This window comes from Plectrocnemia conspersa, unplaced genomic scaffold (assembly GCF_051122295.1).
Source record: "Plectrocnemia conspersa isolate PC_06_02 unplaced genomic scaffold, ASM5112229v1 ptg000001l, whole genome shotgun sequence".
NCBI lineage: Eukaryota > Metazoa > Arthropoda > Insecta > Trichoptera > Polycentropodidae > Plectrocnemia > Plectrocnemia conspersa.
In genome coordinates this window covers 24,170,540-24,198,341 of record NW_028277165.1, presented here as the reverse complement: position 1 = coordinate 24,198,341, position 27,802 = coordinate 24,170,540, and the positions used below count along the sequence as shown (strand labels likewise).

Sequence of the window (27,802 nt, the reverse complement as noted above, 5' to 3'; positions counted from 1 at the left end):
CTATTATTTATTATATCTATATTGAATTTTAAGGCAAATTGCTAAGTGCTGTTTTACTTTCTCCATGGTATCGGTTTTTCTCGAGGAATGTTTCAAGATTCACATCATGATGAATCATCGGGATTCCGAGTAATTGTTAAAATTGAAAATATTACATCCATCAATGCGAATGTATGATTAAATGTAAAAATTATTCAAACCGAATTCTGTCAGTCGCGCGTGCATTCAAGAGCGTGCGGACGTTTTGAAATGGTTATTCGCATTGTGGTTTTTTCGAGCGATTTTCATATTTATTTTTTATAATATGAGATACAATTTCATGGTTGTTTCTTAGTGTTTGTTAATGTGTGTTTCTTTTACTGAAACTGTTATTTTCCTGTGAAGTGAAAGGTAATTATGTGATGAATTGAATCATGGATCACTGTATTATATTTTTAAATTTAATATGTTAATAAAATACTATATAAGTAAAAATATAATGCAATTGAGTGAAAAGATAACACATGAAGATAAAGTAAATAGGTAAAGTTAAGGTATAAAGTAAAAGAAGTACCAACAGGCTTTACATGATTATGCGTATCGCAAAATCGCTTTAAATGTTTATTTTTATTTCATTTTTAATTTAAAAAATATTTTATATTAGTTTTATAAAAAATATTGAGAGCCTCTGAAGTGATTTAAAAAAATCCACAAATGCTGAATATTATATTATATAAAAAATATGTAAAATAAATTAACGAAATTTAATAAAGGAAAATCGTTAAAATAAATTATTAAATCAAAGCAATAAAATATTGATTTATTATATTTTCTCAAATTTACTATTATAAATGCAATATAAAATAATAATAAATAAATAACAACAGAAACAATGAAAGAAAAATACATAAAATTAACTCACTCTCAGGTGTATACTAACAAATTAACAAATGTGTATAATTTAACTCGCTACTTAAAGGGTTAATGTGTCTTTGCACTATTTAAATATATTTAATTATAATAATCAAAATAAAAATTGAATTTCAAGCCGCTGGTAATGCGTTCTATTGTTTCGACCAATGGAAAATAAGCATTCAAATATAAAACAAGATGGCCGACAGTAACGTGACAACAGTTTTAAATAAATATTATTTTTAAATGAAATTTTGCTAGGCGACAATAATTTTCATTAATTCATCATTTGTTTGAATATAAATAATCGGATTGCAAATTAACTGTGTGTGTTATAACTGTGAAAATTAAATATATACATAATGTGTTGAGGATTAGAAGAATACATTGATTGAATTATATAAACAAGCATAAAACAATCTTCGTAATGAAATCTTCAAATTTTGAATTGCCGTCGACGGGCTCCTAGGCCGAAAAGTGAGTTTTTCCTTTTATAATACATAAACATTATCATTGCTTCCGATTTAATGCACATATACGTTAGTTTTGACTGAACTAGGTACGTTTTATGAAGATTGAGGTTAATGTCAATCAAACCGTATAAATGCTAATAAAACGTATTTTTTATCGATTGATATTTGGGGATACTGTTTTTCACGACGATCGCGTGACAATGATTGTAATGTAGTCGGTCTGAAATGCTTGGTTACAGCAAAATAAATTAAAACCATTATTGCAGCAAAAAAATCACCTCGATCGTTCCGTTCCGAGTGACGACTCGCAATATACATATGTGTAGTTTTTTGGATGTTATTTAATAGACGACATTTAACAATGATTATAAATATGTGATTGCATACCTGGAATAATCGATAACCAAAATATATAAGAGTGGCTTATTTTTAATTCCGATGTGACAAAATATGTATACGTCATAATTTTTAAACAATTTTTGTTCTGTGTCATCATTCCTCTTTAGCCATATAGGTCATCAAATTGTATCATCATTGCTTTTGAAAAATAATTATAAACAATAGGACCTTTATCGAGAGTTAAATGTTGAACTCATTATTACTACTAATATAATCCATAAATTAAATTTAAACGACAACCGAAGAACAAAACTGACGGAAGTTACTGTAGACTGTATGGGATTAAACACGTAGATTGGCATCTCTTCATCTTCTTCAAAATTGTCGCAATATTTCATATTTTAATTTGTTTGCCATACGTAAATGTTATTCGATCTATCATTGTTTCTGAAAATTAGCTGTAAACGATAATATTATCTTGCAGTTATTATGATAATTTTTTAAAATCTTTATTTTTTAAAGTCTTATTTTGATATAAATTAAAATTCGCTCTTTAAAAACATTTTGACAGTAATTATACAACTTTTTTAATAATACACTAGGTATGTATTTATAAAAAAAATATATAAAAAAATAAATCCATTAATTACTTATAATACATTTCTTACGTAAGATTGAACAGTTGATAATTTTGACATTGTGTGATATTGTACCAAATATTATCGACTATCATTCAATTGAGAGAGGTCAATTAATTAATCCGTTAAAAGTCATATTTTCGTAATTGACTAATCGCTGTGCTTGTGTGTAAATTAAAAGGTTCATAGGCGGTCGTCTCGTATCACTAAACACAGAAAGGGCATATAGTTTTATTTTAGTGGAGTAACAAAACAATCCCCCATTAAAGTAGCATAAGTTTTTATGTACGTGATATTGTTATCAATATACACTAATTTTTTTTGTTTTGAGTCCACAAACTAATTAAGTGGATGTTACTAATATACATATAAAAACTCTAGCTAGAGGCTCAAATTTTTTTTAATATATAATATTTTAAGAACATAAATGTTTCTAATACTTATGTGTACGTATTTTATTATATTCGATTTAAGCCACTAGATCACTTATACCTTAATATATGTATGCAATATTTATATCTGTAATAAGGTCAATTTAATGGACTTAATCTTAAATTATATGTGGGGTCCAAACCCACGCAGTTCAATTTATGACTCTTACCACTGCTATTTTCAAAATTCAGTTTTTCAAATACTATGAACAAATGTTACGATTTTTGCTTTATTTATGGTTTTTTTTGTGTATTGAAAAGATTTAAATATGTCGAGTTCAAGTGTAAAATTTAAGGCTTTAAGTTTGAAGCCTTGACACTAATATAAAACATTTAAACGCGAGCGAAATGCATTAGATGTAACACCTATTTATAATAATAGCAATCAAACTTTGTATTTACGATAGATTAAAATCCTTAAAAAGAATTATATAAAAATCCAGAAAAACAGCTTTGAAAAAAAATATTATTATAAGATGTATTCAAAATTTTAAACAATATGTACTGTTTTGAGTAGAAATTTAATTTATTCTACTGAACTCAAAAAATAATCAGAAATATATACTATATACATATATGGCTGCAACCCTTTTACAAAAAAATACCTTTGGACTAATAATAGCATTAGATGTTTTAGAAATAACTATAAATAATGTAAAAAAATACATTTAACATTTTATTTAGGTAAATTGAAATTTATTAGAAAAACAGCAAAAAACATTGCGCTACACGGTCTGTAATATAGTTTAATGTTTTAGCTTACATCTGACTATTTTAGCAAATTTAATACGATACATATATTTTTTCTTAGTGCAACTAACAATTATTTATGAAATTTTAGACGTTTCAATTAGATATGTTTCATGTAAGATAAATAAAATAATAATATTAGGTTATTAAAAATTAATATAAACTATATACATCCGTCGATTTTATAATAATTGTTAAAAAGCATCGGAAAAAAATTGCTGATATCTGAACTTTGAATAACATTGAAATATACAAAAACAAACTTAAATATGTATTAAAATTTATCAGAAATGCAACGGACACGAAAGTGTATAATAACATGTACTAAAAAAGTTATCTTTATGAAATAATACTTCTTAACAAAATTACAATATCGTCTTCATTGAAATGCGCTCATATTCGCTTGACAGCCCAACGCTTGCCGTCGTCGTTCGGACTGCGAAATAATTAAAATTATTATTATTTTTATTGCTTTTTGCAATACTTCTAATTAATAGCGAAATTATTTGGTATAGTCGGGAATATACTGAGAATGGCATGACTTTCGAGACAAATTGCTCTCTTATTTTGTTTGTTTGAAATGGTCTTTAAATTGTCTTCTCATTGTACAGGTGGTTGAACCCCAAATCTCTAAGCATGTTTTTGTTGTATATAATAGGTAATCTCGAAATGAATGTCAGTTTTTAATTAAGCAACTGAAGGCTTATTTATATTTTAATAATTCAAAATATAATTTAATTCTAAATATATTAATGTAATTTTTAATTTTAATTAGCATAAAATATTGGTGGCTTTGATGTAAAACATTCCGACAGTACCTTGCATTGTCTGCATTTTCTTCCATTTAGAAAGTTTTGCATCGTGCGAAATAAATAGTTGTTGGAGGGAGCAAGGGCTAGAGAGTAAGGTGGATGAGATAAAATCTTCCAGCTAAGTTCCTTGTTATTATTGAGATTCAATGGCGCCCCACTCTTTCTCGTTTATAACGGTATATTTAATTACAATTTAAGCTTGTTGTTACTGTTTGGCCTATTTAAAAAGTTTCGTAATGCATAATTTATTTGCAATCGTACCATACACACAAACTTTTTTACAGTAAGCCCAGACTTCTTATTTGATTGTTGTCATATAACACCCATTTATCATCTCCAGTTATCAAACGATTGATTTGTAAGCGTATACAATATGAATAAAGGTGGACCACTCTTCTTGACTTTGAATGACTCATATCCAAATATCAATGTTAATCTCCGAATACTTCTTTAACAATTATTCAACCTCTATATTTAAAAATAAAAATAATATGAAATGAGAACCAGAAAATGTATGTAGGTACATGTAAAAAAATACTGTATATTTCTATAATTTCCAAAATATATTAAAAATTTTTTTTTTTAATATTTTCATGTGGCATTTTACAAGCTAGATCTTCATATTCATAGGTATCTGTATATTGAAATTTAGAGATATGTGTTTATTGAAAGTTAAATTAAAAAATAAAATACAAATTTAAGTTTTTGACTGCCTGCGCATATGTGACATTGAATAAACGGCGCGCGGACGGCGTGTCAATATTTTTTGACGTTTTCTTTATGGCAGGCGAATCACCTTGTAACCTACCGTTTATTGATACAGAATTTGTCTTCTTCGCGTCCTTCCTGAGCATGTCCAGTAGACGAGTGACCAATTTTGGCTACGTTGTAGCATGCCTTGAAAGGTCACCGCGCTGTGAAATAACGTGCTCCGGAAACATTACACGAACGATGTTAACGGATGCTCTCACTAAATATACTAGTATGTACATAATATGTGGTTTTACCAACTCAGATAATATTTACTAATAAATAGTATAGCACGATAGCCAGTGCTGAAACTTCTGAACCTCTACAAAAAAATATGCACTTAAAAAAATTTTTAAAACATATTAAAAAATTTAAATCCATATTCACTACTATACAAAAATCGGTCATTTTAATTGTAAAAAACGTATGTTTTATTTTTATTGTATAATTGACTAACATTATAACTGATATTTCCCTGAAAAAAATACCGATTTTATTGACTAGGCATTACAAAGATTCATGTTTTATAAATTAACATCTTTTTACTTCCGTTGCTTAATTATTAGACTATTTTTATTTAAAGAAATGTCCAGGGTTATCTTGTTGCCGATATTTAAAATGTAGTTTTTTTAATAAAGTGCATAGAAGCATTTAACAGCATTCTTGAATATGTTACTAATAAATTTCCATTTAATTTTGCTAGTGAAGTGAAAATATTTTTGTAAATTTTACTTATAAGTAAAAATTGCTTGTTTTTATAATTCGACTGCGTAGGAAATATCAATAGCATATTAACTATATTCATTTCACTTAACTAATATATAGTTTGTTGTTGAAATGTATACTAATGTTAAAACGCATCAAAATACGTTTAAGAAATTTTGCTCCGCGTGTCATCGAAAGTTGTTTTGGTATTTTATGTGAATACAAACAACAAATGTAATATTTTTGTTTACTTTAAAATAATCTCGGGTAATGAATAGTTAAATAATAATTTTAATAGCATATTTACTTATGAATATTCGATGTATATTTTGAGTGACCACAAGAAATAGTACCGTCGGTTAATAATATTTTTTAATTCATGAAAGCGTTTCTTGCGTATTATTTTTAGCCTTTTTTGCATAATTTCAGATAGGTAAAATTCGACAATCAATTATAGTTGAATTTATCTTATGATTAAGCACTGCACTTTTATAGTAGATTTAATTGATTAACCTACAATTAATATGCGCGATAGACGAGTGGTATAAGTTTCTGTCTATTGACTTGAAAGACCTGGGTTCGTGTTTTTAAATTTTTATTGTGTCTGAGAGATCAGAATTAGTGATTATTATATAATTGTAATTCCGATCAATCATCACAGATTAGATTAATTAAAATTCCGTTTACAGTCGTGTTATTTTATTTTTCTGTAGAATTAAATTATTTATTTTAGTGTTTATTTTAATATTCAAAATATTATAACTTGCTTATGACTTTATTTTTAAATCCTTTCTAGACTTTATTGTTAAAAAATATATTAGGTAATTCTGTAATAAATATCGTTTATTTTAATGAAACAGATACATATAATTTTATTCTTTATATATAACCTTCTTTTACTTATTTTGTAACTGCAAATTAGCATAATTATATAAATAGGAGAATATACTTTCTTCGTCAGCATTCCGACAAATAACTTTAAACCACACGGTCAGTCATCTGACCGATAAATACCGATTTTCATCGAGTAGCTGCAAATTTATAACAGTATTATTATTTTTTTAGTGCTTATTATACGAAGAAAATTGAAAGAATTACTATTGTTAGTAAAGAAGCCAATCAGTAGTCTGTAAATAAGCAAATCAAATATACCACCATCACCGCTGCATTTTTTATACCGCTGCATAAGGAAGGGTGGGTCCGTGCCAGATGTTTTTCAAAGCTTTAAATAGAATTCAGAAGTATTTGAACGGCAAAAAATTCTCAACTATACTAATCGATCTTATCTTTGCTTTGATATTCTAATAATAATTAGATAATAAGAAACCGCTACGTGTGAAAATCGCCAGATTGAAAAAAAATATAGGGATGTTCCATAGAGTAACGCCATAAAATTTGATATATAAAAAAATTAAAGTAGTAACACATTGCCAATTTTCTCTATGATTCGGGTATAAATACAGGAGTCCAAAAATTCTTTCTTAAATCGACGTATTATAATCAAACGTTGTAGATAAATCCGTTCTAGATATTTAGTTATATTATAACAAATCATAACCCACCAGTCCATTTCTCTGTTTATCAATAATATAAAGATATCTAGAATAGTATACTATTATATATTATTATATTATAATCACATACTATACATTTCATATATATAGTTTTTTTATTGATCGAAATCTGTGTATTTTCATATCTTCAGAAGAAAAACCAGAATGCTAGTTTTTCTCTTTATGTTGTGTGTCACGAAATTCCGTTACAATTTAATTTTGGATAAGTAAACTATGAATAGTAAACTATTATATATTATTATATTATAATCACATACTATACATTTCATATATATAGTTTTTTTATTGATCGAAATCTGTGTATTTTCATATCTTCAGAAGAAAAACCAGAATGCTAGTTTTTCTCTTTATGTTGTGTGTCACGAAATTCCGTTACAATTTAATTTTGGATAAGAATAGACGAGTTTTTTTTTGTAGTTAAATGATAAAAATAATTTAACGATATTAATGATATTAAATTAAATAACTGCTCAATTATGATATTATGTTATATTTTTATGATAGCTAGATTTTGATGAATATATAAAAACACTTAATTGAATGATCGGAAGTAATATAAAAATTGGTCATACAAAGTATTTTTATAGTAGTTTAAAATCATTATTAAACTAGCATTTTTAAATAAAAAAAAACTCTATATATGCTGCTAAATTTAACATTGACATTATTTACCTTCCTCTACTTATTACTTGCTTTAGCAAATTAATTTACATAAAAGTTTTCCTCGTCATTTTAAGTGTCCTAAGAATAATGTCTGTGTATTTCGCATATATTATATTAATATAAAATGGCACACATCCGTTGCTATAGACTGAGAATGCATTTTTGCTTTTTAAGTAATACCATGTCCTTGATTCTCAGTATTCGATATAAATTTTCCTAAAATAAAACTAATTTGTCTGCACAAAAATATGAGGAATACTAAAATTGCTTTATTTAAATTAATTTTTAGATATCTATCGACAAAACTAAATAATTTATTGGCCCTTCTGTTTAATTTTCATTATTAATTCATTTCCTCATTGTGGTACAAATATTCGTGTATAATTAAAATTTTTATCTATATAATATATTCTATTTCTTTATTTATAAAAATGCATATTAGTCGGTTTGACTTCAGACAAATGTATTAATTACTCGTAAATGTTGTATATCTAGTTTTGATCTATTATACGGTAGTTTTTTCTGCCTATGGTTAAATTTTTTATCATATTTTATTTTCAAATTATCCTTATTTTCTAATTATAAAATGTAACTTTTTTTTAATAAACTGGTTAACATACATAAACATTTGTATATTGTATATTGTTTTAGCATCATTTAAGATAGTGTAATTAATTACATATAAAGGTTAAGTTCAGGTAAACCCATTTTAACCTTGTCAGGTCAACAACACCTTTAGGTAATATACATAATGTAATAATATATATATATTTATGAAATTTAGGTACATTTTTATTACATTTGTGGCCTCAAATACGTGTAAATATTTTACATTAGGCCTTCAAATTAAGTTTAACTATTTTATGTTTCATTTAATCAATTTCTCTATTTTATGGAAAAAAAAAATTCACCATAAAATTGACGTTCAATATCACCTTTAAAATAGTGACTCGTATGTTTTTTTTCTTTGGCAAAATTTTTTTTAACAAATGCGTCAGAATCAGCGCGTTCGCAAGTTTCTCAAACTGTGTGTATGTTCTATAAATTAAAAAGCAAAAATATTTTATTATTTATGAATCCTTCAAAACAATGCATTGAGTATATATTTTTTAATAACTATTAAGCAGATTTAACTTAAAACGTCCGTTTTAAATATTAAAAATAATTGACATTTAGTAATTGGATAAATACAAAAACAAATAGTTTAATCATTTAACAATGCTTATTTTTATTCTTGAATATAACTTGCGTGTTAAAGAATTTAAATATTTAAACATATTTTTTCCTATATCATTTTTTACATGCATCATAAATCCACAGCGTCACGAATTAATCGATTCACCAATTCTAACTTAAGCATTCTGTATGTAGTATTATTGCTAGTTATATTAATGAAAAAAATAGTAAAAAGTAAAACGTTTAATGATTTTTTATGCTAACGTTTAAGTCGTAATATCAATTAAAAATAATGAAAATTGTAATTTGGATATATTTTACGGCGATGAATAATTTATGACAGTTTTTTTTGCGATTGATTAAAATCATACAAAACAACATCTAATCACGAATATTTTTTATTACTTCCAAAACGATTCTAATGTAGAATTATAAATAACTGATTGGAATTTTTTTATAATTTGTATTTCTGCATATATTTTTTTTAGGCGTAGAGGCCTACAACTAATAAAAAAGCTCGTTTATAAACTAATAGACCTACTAAATATTTGTTTTTACAGCTAAATAAATTTAATATAAACTAGATTGGCGTATATAGTAATAAAAAAACTATAAAACTGCCACATTTTTATTATATGGCGCTGAGCTTTTGCACTAGTAAATAAAATTAATATTAAGTTAACCTTCACAATATTATAGATAAATAAATAATTTATAATGGTTGTGTGAAAGTTTATGATTTATGTCGTATTTAATTTAATAATGTTGCATATAAAATTATTTATTTAAAATATATATATATATATATATATATATATATATATATATATATATATATATATATATATATATATATATATATATATATATATATATATATATATATATATATATATATATATATATACAAATATACTAGACTGTCGAGTCCTTTATATGGCATATTCGATTTCAAAAATGCTTGATTACTTACTCTTGAAGTGGCCTTCTATTGATATTATGTAGATTGTTACTCAATACATCGTTTCTTGCAGTATCATATGCTAGCGTCAAATACCTTTGTATATATTTAAACTATGATTTTAAATTTACTAAATATATTGCGACACTCAGATCTAAAAGGCTTGCTGTCATTGTGACCCTAAGACCTAATAAGACCGACCCTAATACTAATAAGACAAATTATTTTAAACATTTAAAATATAGTGATAAAAATGATATTTAACATACCTTCTAAAAACTAGCTAGTACATTTAAAATTATATACTGTAAAATACTAAAAACTTAAATATAATATTATTTCTCTTTTTCTTATATTTTCTTATATAAAAAAGTTTATTATATTTTTCCTTAATTAATCTTATTATAATTATTTTTCTTGAAAAATAATTATAATAAGAATTATAATTTCTTTTTTATTAACGCTATTTTTATTTTGAACTACACTTTTTTATATTGATTATTTTTAATCACGACAGTTTTAAAATGTGGCCGTTCAGTAATAAATTTATTTATCCCAAAATAAATTTATTTTTTTCAATGAAGCAAAATGCTTTAACATTAATGAATTTTAATATAAATATTTAACCTCTCCCACCTCAGTATCAATGTTTTAATTCCATTAAAATAAAATTCAAAATTTGTTCTAAATGGTCAGTGGTCAATAAATTAACCACCTAAAAGTCTTTTTCCCTCAGATTACAATGTAATATTATATAATTTTAATTGAAAATTATTGATTCTAATAATTTATGAATTAAAAAAAATAAGTTATATTTTTAATTTAAGAAAAGAATAATTTGCTATGTAAAGGGTTAATGAGTTTTGCTGCTGTAGCAAATAATAATATTGGTGGCTTTCAAAAGGCAAGCATTTGTTCTTGTAGCTTTATAGATAGCCTCGTATGACAATAAACTATACTTCTTAACAACAGGGACGGCATTGGAAGAGGAGGAAGGGGGGGGGTATTTCATTTTATTAATGTCGTAGCTTTGCTTGGAGTGAGTTATAATTAACTCTCGTTGTTCCAAGTCAGAAGCGAAGTGGTAGTTCTGACTACAGTGTCTGAAGAAAGTGATTCAATGCGGTAGTTTTCTTGATAATTCTCAGAAAATCTCTTTTACTTCTCATTCTCCTGATAATTTAGAGCGAAACCAGACTTTTTGTTATTGTATAATGCATATCTAATTTGACTGTAACTGCGTAACGGTGATTCAAAAACTAAAATAATTAGAAACGTCGTCATTCTATGAAATGTATATCTGACGATGTACCTGCTCAATGGAGATATGCAACGATCCTAGGTTTTGTTTACGGTTTTATGCATGTACTTTTATAACCATTAACGGCGTCCACTCAGATGCGCAATTGTCAGTTTACGCTGACAAGGAAAAAACGTTAAAAAATTAAACAAATAAATTAGTTTTATTGAGACTTCTGCAACCAAATTTGCAGAGGTCTCAACGATTATGCGTGGTCGAGGCATATTTATATTTTTGATTTGTTTTTTTTCTTTAAATTTATATTTTTTGTAATTTATTCAAAAAATTCTGACAGACGCAAATAATTTCTAATTATTTTTTTATTATTTATATTATTGATTTTGATATATTATTGCATTAATCGACGATATTATTCTATACCTTCAAGTCGTTATTATTATAATTTATTTTTAAATTAAATTTTATTATTTTTTTTGTAATGATGTAGGAATAAAAAATATATTAAATAAAAAAAAATAATTAACAACAATTTTTTATAGCGATTTATAAGATTGAAAGCTCACTTTTAATTTAAAAAATCAATAGTCATACTGAAGGATTCAATCTATATTTTCAATCAACGCAATATGTATGTTGTACATACTTAATAACCCAATACTACAGTTTATTCAAAGCTTAGCAAGGTCTTATTTTAAGCCCTTCACTAAATATTCTAGTCTATCTGTACCACAACATTTCATTGCTCTACTTCTACTTATCGATTCATTTCCAGCTTAGATACATCATTGAATAAAAAAACTTATTTCCTAAAGTCATTAAATCAATCATTATCTACCATATTTATAAACTATCGCATAAAATTAGGATATTGCAAAATGCTCAACGATTTTCCCAACAATTAGTTGCATATCTCGAGCTAAAAAGAGCTAACCGGATTTACGCAAGATCCGTTTCGCGTTTCCATATCTTTTTGCAAAATGGCATTTGCGCAATTAGGTAATCTTGTTAATTTTATTACCTTTTTAGTCTTAACATATTCAAGCGCTGTTTCAAATACTTATTTAAACACCTGTAATTCAGGCTATGTATAAACGTAAATAAATACAGAATCATCCTGTTACCAAGTCGATTGGATTCATAACTCACAAAAGTAGATATTTATTACCGTTACTCTCGTATGGAGATTGAGATAAAAATAAATTAATCGTCTCTAGTACAAATTTTTTTTTCAAGTATAAAACTGACAGGCGTTCATATGATTAGTAAGAATTATTTGAATATTTTGTATGTAGTACATGAGAAACGTTGCTATTTTTTTATGATAGCAAATATGTAATAAACCGTTCTGGTGCTTTTGAGCAGTCGTAGAATATAACAAAGTTTGAAGCACACTAATTCAAAGCCTCCTTTATTTAATTTTTAATGCATTTAATCAAACCCAGCTCCAATCCCATGGAATACTTTTTAACTAAATGTTTTTTTTTAAATCACAGTTCTGAACACTTATCCATGAAATTTAATGATCGTTAAAAGTAATAGATTAATATATATTAACCTTGCATATTGACTTTCAACGTACATAAAAATTAATAATTTCGTTTTTGAAGTTATTGCTATCGATCAGTATAATCAGTATAATATAAGTATGCACATATCGTTCTAGTGATATTAATTGACAAAGCAATTATATAGAAGCCTCGCTATTTGCGCACTCATGTTTATAAAAAATGAGGCTAGTTTTCTAGCTTGTTTAATATATACAATAAGAACCAAAAAATAACTAACCCAATGTTTTTTTGCATTCTATAATAAACATAATTATATTTATAAATGTTTATAAATAAATACTATGACGCACGATGCTCTAGTGAGCTATACCAAATCGGCTCATTACTATGCGCAAGTGAGCACTATATTATTTTTCCTTTACAAAAAGTTGTTCTAAGGTCCAAAGATATTTTTAGTTACGCTGAAGCTATCGATAAACTTGTTCCTGTATTTTTTATTGCCCATTTTTATATTCGGTTCCTAAAACTTGAACTTCAATTACTTGTTTTTTTCTTTGAGGCCATCTAGCCCATTTTATAGTTGCACCACGGTCGAAAATAATTTAATATAAATATTACCGTTTAAGATCGAACGACCTTTGATTGACTAGTTTTGAAAAACATCTCAAAGATTAATGCATTTTGTCCACGTATATGTATATATATTAATATATGTAGGTACAACGTTCAGATTGTGAAATTAGTTGTACAGAATCGACGTTTACCTTTTTCTGAATTATCAAGTGCAACCGCTTTGAAAATAATTATACACGCTTTTAAAAAATCTGAGTAAGGCTTATCAAAAACGAAGCTTTTCAACGGCTATTCTACGTGACGTTCCAGGGCCGCCCTTTCGCGATTGTAAACCTGTTTTGTCATAGTCCTGTGAAAACTGAAATACCTGGAAAAGTAGAATCCTGCGTGACGACTTTGGGCTACGAGCCTTGAGAGTTCACAGTTAGGTCATCACACTTGTGGTTTATCTAGTTTTATTGAAGTGAATATGAAACAAGTACTTATATCTGGCGTAACAAACTCATACTTAGTTGTAAAATTTAGTTATAAGCTATCCTGTTATCTTACTCTAAAGATTTATCAGATTTTATTCAGTAATTAAATTACAATAAAATAAATGATGACACTATGCCATTTGCAATATGCTTAAAATACTGTTGACATACACATATGAATTTTTGAAGACTTTAAAGATCAAATTCAATAATTCAGATGGCTTTGTTTTAAAATACACTAATTGCTACCGTGACATTTATATTATTGCAATGTCAATCTTTGTCCTTATAACAAGAGACAACAGCTTACATTTTACAATGTTTTAAAGAATAAGATATGTTGTATGTTTTATACTCAAAAAATATGCCAGTAAAAAGCTTAGCGTCATCTTGCAATGAATTTAACATTTTTTATCTGCAAAGTTAAAGATCATTTTGAGCTTCATGCCATTTATATGGAAATAATGGTATTTGCGCTTACAATTCTTAATAAATATTTTAAAGTGATAAATGAAATATATTCAAGAAAAAACATGTAAAAATAATGGCATTCAGTGTTTATTATATCATACGTACATAATTATATTTCTTAAGCGGTTTGCGAGTATTTATATTATATTTATTCCGAGATTAGATACGGTTCTATATTTCGACAGTAGTGCTCCTGCCATTGTCATAAATTTTGAGTAAGCTACTGAAAAACCCGATTAATCCCGGATTTTAAATATTATACATACGTATGTTACGCATTAAAACAGTTTTAAATATGTTACATTTGTTAAAAGCTCGTTTTTCGACTAACACTATTAACACTATTTTAATCTAACGCTTTAAAATGCAGCGTATAACTTAAGTATATATTTATTAAAAATTAATAATATATAAATATTTAATTAATATTATATAAACATTTGATTTAACATTGGGTCTTGAATGCCTGAAATTTTATTGGTTTCAGAAAAAAAGTCTTCAGATGGAGTGTCTATGGAGAAGTAATCGTTCCCATTATTATATCTATGGCCTTCTCCATTGTAGATTTTGTTGTCCAACGTTTTTTAATAGGACGATAATTACAGAAGGGTGGCGAATTTTTAAAAAAAAATAGTCATTGGGTAATTTTAAGAAAATTTAAGGAAATAGCTCTGTTTTTCTGAATTTATTAATATAGCAAAATATCTATAAAAATATATAATACTATAAACTTTAAAGAATATACTCATTTTCTGTTAAAGGAAAACTAAATTTTTTTCGAGCAAATTATAGTTTGAGATGTATAAAAAAACGGTTTTTTGAGTGGCAAGAAAAGCTATGAACTTTGTATTAAAAAAAAGGAGGTCCTAATCAGATTTTTTATTATGCAGTAATTCATCCAGCGATTGAATGCTGAAACCGTTTTTGATCAACTGAGCCTTTAGATTTGTAACAATGACTAGAATCACTACAGTAATCGCAAAATAATGGTTTCATACTGCATCATGTCATCCACATGATATGCAACATCTCAACGTTTTAGTTTTTAAAGAGCAATCACACTAGGCGCGTACGGTGAGATGCGTTCCCTTTCATTCGCTCGCGTGTTAAGGGACGAGAGTGAATGAGCGATAAGAGCGTGCGTTACGTGCGTTCCGCATGCCCACTTCTTCTCACTCACTCTCATTACTTTACACGCGAGCGAGCGAAATGGAATACATCTCACCGTACGCGCCTGAATCACACACAGTGCTGATTATGAAACTATCATAAAAATTTACAATTATAAATTATCTGCAGCATATAGTTTTTGCTTGAAAAGATTTAAAAAAAAATATTTAAGTGCCATAAATAGTTATAACTGGATAGTGTTTTTTTTAACTATTCGAATATCGAATAAAAATGATAAAATATTATAATTTATTTGTAAGGTTTTATAGAATCGAAAAATAAAGTTTATTTAATGATTATATATACATAATTTTATACTATAAAAATAAAACATAAAAAGTAGCGAAACTATTTTTTTTAATTTAAAAAATAATAGAGTATTAAATTAAGTTTAAATTCGTACAAGGTCTCATTTATGTTTTTTTGCTGCTAAAAATACTACAACTTAGTATGCTCATTTTTTTTAACATAATGTATTATTTTAACTTGACGTAAAATCAAACATTATTCGTATTAATTGATAAAGTCCAAAAATACACAATATTAAATACGACATTTAAGTATTTTCTGGAATTTCAGCAGTTAGATTTTTTGTTTATTAATTTGTTTATCAGCTACGGTTGTTATAAATAACATATATAATATAATTAACTTAGATAATGCAATTATTACTTGTTTTATTGCAATTAACAAAGACGTAATAAATATTAAATAACTTTTTTACAAATTAATAACATAAAAATATTCCATAACAAATATTAACAAAAACTTCAGTATTCGAATATTCGGATTAGTCTCTAAATTGAGTTAATCATGTCCTTGCAAGATATGTTAAAAGCATATTCAGCTCATAAGAAATGACAAAAAATATTTAATTACAAAGTCATGCAAACGAAATTTAATCTATCAGTGATCTTGAAGAATCAGATATATATACTATTCATCTCAACGAAAAGAGTTCACAAAATATTTATATGCAATATGAATTAATTCACAAAGTGACAACAATTTTTTTGAAATATAAAAATATGTCTAATACATAGAATTTGATAATTTATTAACATAGACATAACTTTAAGGCATTGAAAAATTAAACTAATATAATAATATGCGTACTTTAGACAGCATTTAATTAATTATTTGACATGTTAGTTTTGCTTTTGATCAAATGTATATAGAAACTCTTAACCAAATATAAATGTAAGAAAAGTTTTTTAAAGTTGTTTAATATATCGTTTAACTGATTTCTTTAAATATCTCTTAGATACAATCTTGACATTCATCTCCATGGAATTTCACTCTCTCAACCGCTATTTTTGTCCTAATTTTGAGCATTGTCATAAGTGATAGACTCACAGACGCCTACGCAATTATGCGTGCTTTAAAATGTTTATGTACATTAATTCACAAAATAACTGTTCGCATCCTCGCGAATTTCTAAATACTTTGCATAATTTCTTATATTTATTTCCTAACAGTCGTAAATATTATTCTGTACTTAATATAAGAGAAATTCGGACATTGACCGCTACACACGCATAGATGTTTTTTTACGTTCAACTTGTTCCAATGGTGACATAAACCTTGAAGAAGTTAATAAAACCAATAATGCACTCTTTGGTGACATGGGAAAATTTAAATACCTGTGTATCATGCATGCAAGTGAAAGGGGGTTAAGTGTCTTATAAAAATATGACGGTAATAAAAATGCAATACACCTAATAGTACATATTGAAAAATATCTTGGTTATCTAAACGTTTGACCTAAAATGTTAGGAATTTAGAGACACGAGTCTTAGGTTTAAATGTAATGTGTTTTTTATCAGTTTCCGAATAAATCAGTAGAATTTTTTTATATAAATAATCTAAATTACAGGCATTTTCGTCTATAAGTCAATGACTAATAGATCAATATATAGTAGTATTTAAAATAAACGGTTTAACTATACATACGTATATAATTTGTGTATTTACTTTCAACTACTACTAGAAGGTCGTTATCGTTATCCCTTCAGATATTTGAGAATTATTTACACATTATGATTAAATTACTATCTTAATTTGACGCTCTATTTAGCAATTAGTACCTAGGACATTAGTCTCGTTAAATGCACGAAATTTTAAGAAATAAGATGTTTATTTTAATTGACTAGTAAGTTAATTATCCGTCACTACAAAATAAATTAAGATATTTTTTATGTACAAATTCTTTAAACCAGTTCTTGACCCTAAATGTGATGCTATCAAAATAAGTTTTAATATTTAATAACACATGTATAAGTTAGTGTTTATATTAATGCAAATTTATCTAATAAACCTAATTATTTTACAAGTATATACAATTTAATTGCATAAATTAATCAAATTTCCGTGTTATTTGAAAAAAACATAAACAAAGAAAAACCGGTTCAACTATTTAGTTAAGATAAAATACAGAGCTAGTTAAGATAAAATACAGAGTTAGTTAAAATAATATGTAAATTGAATCGTGATATGTTTATTATTGATGAATAACTCTATATAAATATAAATTACTTATGCAAAAAATGCATAATTGCAGTATTTTAAAGGTTAAAACATATTTCTGGTCTGTAAGCGCTTACTTGATCTCACATATTGATAACTTATCATGTTTCAAAATTAATTTATTTTTAATTAATAATATTTGTTAATACAGCAAAATTGTAATCCGCATAATGACCTTGAATTATGTTTGAACTTGAATTGTAATATGAATAATATTTTAGGCCGTACTCTAAAGCATTAAAAAAACTAAAAATATCTAGTCAGTTAATTTTTTATAAAGGAATGTTTTTTTTTAGCAACAATTGTTATATAAAATGCACTTTAAACTTCCACAATTATGTCACAATGTGATAAATAATAAATAAATGCAATACGCAGCAAAAAACCATAATAATTTATAACAAATTTCAATTTGACAATAACACAATTTCGCAACTGACATAATTTTTTTGAGGGTTATCAGCGACTTTGAAGTCGTTGAACTGGAAAATGATATTGAAATGTTCATAAATAACATTTTTATTTTATACATACAATAAATAATATAAATTTATAATTTATAAAAAAATATTTTTGTTTCAGATTTTCGAAGAAGTGAAGACAAAAGTCCTTAAAGACAATCGAAATGTGTCTAAATAAGTGATCGCGTTATTCGCAAATACTTAAGTGGTTACTGTAACTCAAAAGTTAACTAACCTAATTATCATGGAGTTGAGATTCAGACAAAAAAAAGGTAATATACTCATATTCTAATTGACTTACTGATTAATTCAATTATTAATTATTAAAATTAATATTTTTTTAGACTGCGCCTTATGGGGATTCCTTGGAATTATTTTAGCTATATTAGGACTAGGAATTTATTCCATGGATCCATTGAGTCTTATAGTTAAAGATGTGAGTAATGTTTTTTTTTAATAATTAATTGAGTTTAAACGGTAAACATTTAATACATTAACTTTTAATAAATCATTCATCGCTTAAAATTCATCAAAACATGCGTGTCTGCATCATAAGTATTAAAAGGAGAATGTAAATATAGAATCATTCACAAAACTGGTTTGTTATTCTGAAGAATTAACCAAATTTTAACCTCAAATGTAATATATTGGCACAGATAAATTATTAACATTAATATTAGTATACAATTCTATAGGGCGACTCGCTGTTACACAAAAATTAAATTCCGGATTTTACTACAGCAATTTTTCATTGTTTGCTACAAAGATAAGAATTTGATTATTATGTAAGATTTAGCGCTAGTATTTTTTCCAATAAGGTATAACTTTTTAGATATCATATTAAGTTAAATCTATTTTATGTAATTTGTTAAAAGTTGTAATTATACATTTTAATCGAAATATTTTATCATTGTTATTAGTGCTTTACTCTTAATTGTATGATATATTGTGGCAAAAAACGCTCTTCAATATATTTTGATGTCGCTCTTTAATTATTTATAATACCATGAAACCAAAATAGAGCCGCTCAGCGAAAAATTTAATCTCTTTAGATATTTTCCGTAGTTATGCAAATTAAATCACACAGATAAAATTAAAATGAGTATAGCGAAGCTTCCTTATTTAAATTACACTAAATATATATGTCGCATAGTAGAACATAAATTCCTGTGAATCATTAACTATTATTTTGAAACAAATGTTAAAACAACCTGTTATTAATTCTTTAAGATGTTGATTGAATTTACATGTATAGTATATAATTTATTACAAAATTAAGAATCGAGGAAACCGACACAGGATGGTGCGTTACTTTTCAAAGATTAAATTTGTACGATATATAAAAATGCAGGTGAAAGGGTTTTTGATTATTATTTGACTGTAGATTGATATTTATCAACGTCATGCAGCGTCCCACGGACTGAGTCTAAGTTTTATTAGATATTTATCTCTCTATATTCTTTAATATTTGGAAAGTATTTTTATTAATAGTGATACATTTGTTAAGCCTGGAAACAAGTTTCTTGATTACTTACTCTCGCGTTTGCTCTCTTTTTCGGTATCCAACGAGCGTTTGTATCATGCATACATTAAGAACATTTATTTTCATCGATTGTTAAACATGTATTTTATAATAATTTCAATAGTTATAAAAACGACACTTTTTCCTGTTTTAAATACACGTCAGTTCATAAGTTCATTGCCATACACAAAAACAAGCTAACTATAAATTTTAGCAGTAGAGAATTTGATATTATCATTTCACTCAAAGGTTAATTTATAATACCATTTTAATACCGTAAAAACCTCAATGCATTTGATAAGTTTGAGAACGTTTCATATGAGACGTTTTATACGCTTTTTGACATTGTTCATAAAATTCATTGATCGTTAAATGTAAATTTATATTTAGCTTCGAATTTTTCAATGAGTTAATCAGTGACAACTCATGGTCTTCCACCCTTTTCCTCACTATAAACATCACTTCCTCCTGCTTTAAATTCACAACATCATTTATATGTTAATTACCGTAAACAAAAACAAGTTAACTGTGAATTTTAGCAGCAGATTATCTTTTCGCACAGATGAACCCTATACTCTGGAATTAACATTTTACTTTAAGATTAATTTATAATTCTATTTGTATTACATATATAGCTAAATACAATTTTACGTTTCATATTTTATATTTTTTTATTATTTAATTATGTATATATATATATATATATATATATATATATATATATATATATATATATATATATATATATATATATATATATATATATATATATATATATATATATATATATATATATGTATATTGAAATAATACAATTATTGTTTTCGACCATCGTGACGCATTGGGGTAACCTATTAGATTACGATGATCTTAAGTTAGTCTAAATAAATATGAAACAATTCTATACACGTCTTGACGTTGATCATACATTTCATCGATCATTAAATACAAATTTATATTTGGCTTCGATTTTTTTAGTGAGTTAATCAATGACAACACATGGCATTCCACCCTTTTATTCACTATTAACAGCACTTCCTCCTGATTTAAATTCATAACACCATTTTATCTGTTCATTGGTTAGTTAGCGATATATTTCACCAGCAGTTTATTTTTTTGCACAGGAGAACCCTACAAATTGAAATAAACATTTTACTTTTAAATTAATTTCTAATACAATTTTTCATTAAATAGAAACTTTAATGCATTTGTTGAGTTTGAGAAAGTTTTATTAATTTGATTTTAAATATTTTGAATGAGCTCATCAGTGATAACACATAGCTTTTTGCCTTTTATTATACCATGAATATAACTTTTTCCTGCTTTAAATTCACATTGAAATAAACATATAATAATCAAGTTAGCTATGAATTTCAGTTGCAGTTTATATTTTTGCACTGAAGAGCTTACACTTTGTAATTAACGTTTTATTTTTATTTTTTTATTTATTAAAATTACTATAATTTATTACATAAAAACCTCAATGCATTTTCTGCGCTTGAAAATGTTCTATATAAAACAATTCTGTATAACTTTTAACATTATTCATTAAATTCATTGATTTTTAAATGCAATATTATATTTTGCTTAATTTTTTTCAGTGAGTTACTCAGTAACAGCACATAGCTTTCTACCCTTTTCTTTACCATAAACCTCGCTTTCTATTGTTTAAGATTCACACCCCTATTTTATCTGCACATTGCTATAAACATATTCAAGTAATGTATGAGTTTCAACAGCAGTCTATCTTTTTGAAAAATTTTCTAGACTTTAAATTAGTATTTTACATAAAGATTAATTTAAAATATCATTTTTTTAATATATAGAAATCTCAGAGTTTGTTGAGTTTGAAAATATTGTATTTAAAATAGTTTTATACACTCTTGACATTGTTCATTAAGCTTTGTTCTTTGTCCATACGTATTGAACGTCTATTTTTTATTTGCAGTTATGTCCCTACGTCCATAACATTTTTTCTCAAGTTATTTAAAATTATATCTTAAAATTAATTATATATTTAAAATAAATAAAACTTTTTTTAAACATTACATTTATTGCATACATATCTCTATATTATATAATAAAAAAATATTATATAGATATCAATTAAATTTAATTCATTTATAAAAATTAAATTTTAATAAAAAAAAATATTTTTACTTTTAAAGTTAATACAAATAATTCTGCAAAAATATAATTTATTTAATATATAATAATATAAAAGACATATTTTTTTATTATTATTATATTTAATTATCATTAAATATATTCATTCAAAGTGGCTTGGACTTTGGAAAAAAACTTTGGATTACAAAGGGTTAAGTTCATTGATCGTTAAATGCGACACTGTATTTTGTTTTACGTTTATTGAATAACTTTATCAGTGATATCACAAGGCATTTTACCTTTTATTTTCATCCTATAAATTCACAAATACATTTTATTTTCTCATTTCCATTTCCATAAACAAGTCAGCGATGAATTTTAAAAGCAGTTTCTCTTATCGCACAGAATAAACTGATCAATGAAAGAACATTTAGCAGTATTTAGATGTGACATGATCATATTAAGCACACACTGCAAGCACAACGTTGCTGCGATTAAGGACTACTAATGCTGCCAATTTTCTATATTTTTAATTTTCATATATTCATCGTATATTATAATAACTCAATAAAATATTTTATTACTGTGTGTATATGTGTGTGAAAATACTGAGGCAATAACATGTTAAATATCATTTTCATTCATATCTAGTATTAAGTATTGTTGTTTCAAATGCACACACATTGTTCAAAAACGGCTAGATCATCAAGCTAAGAATATATATATTTTGCAATTATATATGATAGCAAAATATAGATATTACATCTTTCTTTTCATATATCGATGGCTTAAGTGTAAAATTTTTAAGTTGTCAAAACTCCATATTTGACAACTTAAGAAATAAAAAACTAAATAGACAATTTGACAATAAGAAAGTAAAACAATATCTCGAGTTTGTAGTGTTTAATTGGATATTTCCAGATAGCAATTTTTTGAGCATGTCATTTTCCCCCAAAATTACACTTCAAGCTATCTATATGTGTTTTATTGTTATTCAAATTTACTTTAAGTGAGAAAAAGTCTATATGCAAATATCTAAGCATTTATGTTAGTATACATGTTATTGCTGTGGTCTTCGTGTATGAATTTATATATTTGGTAATGTTTTAAATTATTTATTTTTATTATTAGATGATGACTTTAAAGGAAGGATCAATGGCGCATAAGTTATGGGAAACCGTACCTGTTGAAATATATTTAAATGCCTATATATTTAACATCACAAATGCAGATAGGTTCTCGAGCGGAAAAGATAAAAAAATAGTCCTTCAAGAAATTGGACCATATGTGTTCAAGTAAATAGGAGTAAATATATTTTTATTGTATTTTAAAAATACTAAAGTTAAATGTTGCTGTTATTTTAGAGAGACACGAGCAAATAAGAACATAACTTACAATGAGAACAAAACGATGACGTACATTCCTAGTTTATCGTCTGAGTTGATATTAGAAAAATCAATAGGCGATCCTCGTGTAGATAGAATTATTATTCCAAACATACCACTCTTGGTAAATAAAAATAATGATTATATATAATTATTTTTGTAAGAAATTATTTATTTTTTTATAATTTTAGGGTTTACTGTCGATAGTGTCAGATGCGCCCGGGTGGAAAAAATTTTCAGTGAAGTCTTTATTATGGGGTTTAGGTTCGAAACCGCTTCTAAACATGACTGTGGATGAGTTCATGTGGGGTTACGAAGACCCAATGGTGCGATTGCTAGCTGGCTTTCTTCCCAATTGGATTGATTTTGAAAAGTTCGGAATATTAGACAGGGTAATTATTAATATTTTTTTTTGAAATTTAGAGAGTACTGTTTAAAATATTTTTATTGCAAAAATTTAGGTGTATGCTGATAAGACGAGCGCTGTAACGATCAATTTAAATGAAACCAGTGAAGAATATTATTCAATACAGTTTTGGAATGGCTCACCAGGTCTTAAGCAATGGGGTTTTAATGAAATAAACGATAGGTATATATTTCTGCACTTACATATATAATTATCTTAAGTATTATTAACTTGGTAATAATCAATAAATAGTAGATATTGTAACAACGCTAGATAATCAGTGAAGTGTATGTTATTAATTTAACCTTTCTAATGCCACGAGCCACTTACGGGGCTCAGTAGCTTCACGACCGTATTGCTAAGAACTACATCTCTCACGAAAACTCACTAACGCTACGTAATAATATTACAATACTATTAAGGTATATAGAGTATGAAGAAGCGTTTCAAATTATTATCACTTGAATGGCTATTATTAATGTGCTTCTTATCAATTACGTATTCAAAAATTTACTTTGCCACATAAATGGTTGAACTCTTTTTTCTCCCTTAGCTTATATTTATTTTAAATAAATCTTATATTAAATATATTTAAATGCTTAAGTCGCGGAAATTGTATCCATAGAGTTATTAATCTAGCAATTCACGAATTTCAGATTTTTTATGCAAAAGTGGCATAAATTAAATTCCACGTCACCGGTTTTTAGTATTTTAGTAATTAAATAATAAACACTATAGTCTTTATAGTTCTTTTTATTAAAAATACCAATTATTACATTGCGTAAATGGTATATATCGGCGACGTAATATTAAATTTTATGGCACTTTTGCGTTAAACAATCTGCACTAAAATACTTGGAATTTAAATTTACATTAATGTCCCATAAAAGTAATTTATAGTAATCGATTAATAACATTTTTTTTTTTCTAAGAACTGTCAAATTTTCATAGAGGAGTTTTTTCAACATTGAGGAGATACGTTTATATATTTTTTTTGCTTAAAAGCGTTTTATATATTTTTTTAGTATATATTGTTATTATATATACACAAGTAGATATGTTTATTATAATAATTATTAAACTGTAACTTTATTAGTAATTAAAAATATATAATCAATACGCTTGCGGTCTATCTTAAAAAAATTTACGCTGAGCGGCCAAATTTTTATTTAGTTATTTATAAAAAATGTTGTTTTATTTTTTAATACATATTAGGCGTTTTTTATAATTTTTATTTAATTTAAATGGACTTTTGCTGTGTATAGTATTATAAAAATTTGCAATTTTTTGTGTACTCCAAATTACTTTATTTATTTATTTTTAAATATATTTAGTAACAATTAACGCTTTTCATCTTAATGGTTTAAAGATTAGCTAACATTTTATAAAATATACATATGTACATTAATTATGAATAGACTGCAAGCTCTCTGTTTTAGATATAAAATATATTATACTAATTGTTTTTAAAATATTTTAGCAATGCATTACCGTGCAATACGTTAAAAGGAACATTCGAAGGACTAATCTTTCCCAGCGGCTTGAAAGAAAACACTTCATTGAGATTGTACAAAAAGTCGTTTTGCCGTCCTCTAAACGCATTTTATTCAAAAACAGTCGATTTAGATATGGGATTGCGTGGATACAGATACGAGATTTCGGAAGATGAACTCAAATGCAGTAATCCAGATAATGTTTGCTATTGCCCCAAGAACAAATGTCTTCCTGATGGCTTATCAGACTTAACACCGTGCTATTATGGTATGCAATATATGAAGTTAATATACGTATATGGCGTTGTATATCAAATGCATTAAGTGATTTTAGAATATTGCTACAAAAATTTGACTTTTTTGTGAATTATGATGATGTGGGTCACTATCATAATATTTTTTGATATATAACGAGGCATATTGTATTTATGAATGTAAAAATATTTATTTTTATATATTTTTTTGCAGGTTTGAATATTGCAATGTCTTTTCCACATTTCCTGCATGCTAATGAATCATTACTTGATAGGATAGTTGGGTTGAAACCTGATCCTGAAAAACATACGTCTTTTGTGATAATTCAGCCGGTAAGTGTAATTAAATATATATAAAATAGAAGCAGTCATATCCTATTACAAAAATAATAAATCAGAACAATTGAAAAAGCATTAAAGTATCAAAAATTATAAGCAATAGCTTCTGTTATTTTTTTAAAGCATAATTTTAAATATATTTTTTCTAGTGACATCTCTTGAACAACGCTAAAAATTTATAAAAGTTTGCTTTAGATAGGCATAAAATTAATACAAAATTATTTTCAATTATGATAATTATAAGAAGAAATAACATATTTAATTTTGCACAAAGCGAAACAGTACAGGTTTATGAGTGCACAGAAACAATTATATATGTATATACTAATAATTCATTAATGGCAATGAAGTCAGGGAAAATATTTTGCTTTTTCATCCTGTCTGAATTATCTCCCAAGCATTTTATTTGCCTTACACTTATTATTAATGAACTTGATTATAATATAAGATTGTTTTTGTCGTGTTGTGAAATGGCATCTTTATGAAAATTAGAATAAACACTGAGTACCTTTTCCACAAATGATCTTTTTCATACAGATTTTCATGAAAGGGTCTAATATTTTTTTAAATGGGCTGTCTAAAAATATGATAAATTTAACAATGAAATTAAAATGCTAACGTTGCTTTTATACTATTCAAATTAAATATAATTATGTCATATTATGTATTATAAATTAATCAAATGTTAACAGGACATTGGAATGCCAATACAATTGTCTACCAAAACACAAATAAATATGGTTATCAACAACATTGATTTCATGTCAGGTATGAAACCGTTCAGCAATATGGTGATACCCATTTTATGGATGGATGGGGTGAGTGTCTTTTTAAAAACAATGTAAAATTAATAATAATTGATTCTAATATTTTATATATTTTTATTGTAGTACGTAGATGGATTGCCTGATAATCTGCAATTGAAGATGGTTATGGCGTTCAAATACTTACCAGTGGCTCAACAAGTAATCGCGTGGGGATTTTTAGCAATTGGTTTATCAATATTTATATATAAGACTATTTTATATCTGTTGCTGTCGTCCAAAGACGATAAAAGGGCAGCACAACACGCTTTGAAGTACATCCAAGTGGCAATGTCGGACACAACGATGAGACAAGATTTCATTTATAAACATTAGTGGTGCAATGTTTTGTTTAAGATATACATATGTTCCGCAATGGAATAAGTCTAGTAATATTTTACATGTATACGCGGTATATGTGGCTATAAATATGATAAAAATGTAATTGTTAATTATTTTGTAAATATCTACATACGATTCTTCACACGATCGATATGATTTTTTTAATTATTTTTAGCTAAATCCAAATGTGATAAAAGTGTGTTATTAGAGTATAAAATTGTTTGAGTGCGAGTGCAATGAAAAAGTGAAATATTTTGTTATGAAATCCTGTGTACAAAATTAAATGCGTTTATTTGCCAAAAAATCGAAATTAAATTTTTTGTAGTTATATGACGAGTAGAATTTAAAAAAATAGATAATGATATGAATTTTCAATAAAATATTTATTACTTTATAATCATAATTATATTTTAAAAACAATATTGTAAGCTGTCTTACCAAAAGTCTTATTAAATAATATTTAATAAATAAATGTAAACCTTTTGGTAATTCTGATGATTTCTATCATATTTTGTATTTTTATATCTTGTATTGCTCAGTGAA

General features: G+C 26.0%; 1 protein-coding gene across 2 annotated transcripts in view; it reads left to right on the top strand.

Moving 5' to 3' along the window:
- Window positions 1–27,796, top strand: part of LOC148239310 (scavenger receptor class B member 1) — a 38,268-nt gene extending 10,472 nt beyond the window's left edge. Inside the window, exons 2-11 of one of the 2 annotated variants that reach the window (XM_088182505.1) lie at window positions 18,731–18,881; window positions 18,954–19,045; window positions 23,369–23,532; window positions 23,602–23,746; window positions 23,814–24,014; window positions 24,084–24,211; window positions 25,509–25,789; window positions 25,990–26,108; window positions 26,807–26,932; window positions 27,005–27,796. In XM_088182505.1, coding sequence (XP_088038631.1) covers window positions 18,854–18,881; window positions 18,954–19,045; window positions 23,369–23,532; window positions 23,602–23,746; window positions 23,814–24,014; window positions 24,084–24,211; window positions 25,509–25,789; window positions 25,990–26,108; window positions 26,807–26,932; window positions 27,005–27,253 — 1,533 coding nt within the window. In that variant the 5' untranslated portion in view covers window positions 18,731–18,853 and the 3' untranslated portion in view covers window positions 27,254–27,796. Of the gene's footprint in view, window positions 1–18,730; window positions 18,882–18,951; window positions 19,046–23,368; window positions 23,533–23,601; window positions 23,747–23,813; window positions 24,015–24,083; window positions 24,212–25,508; window positions 25,790–25,989; window positions 26,109–26,806; window positions 26,933–27,004 lie in introns of those variants that run through there. The other variant, XM_088182592.1, reaches the window with a different exon arrangement.
- The last annotated feature ends 6 nt before the right edge of the window (window positions 27,797–27,802 follow it).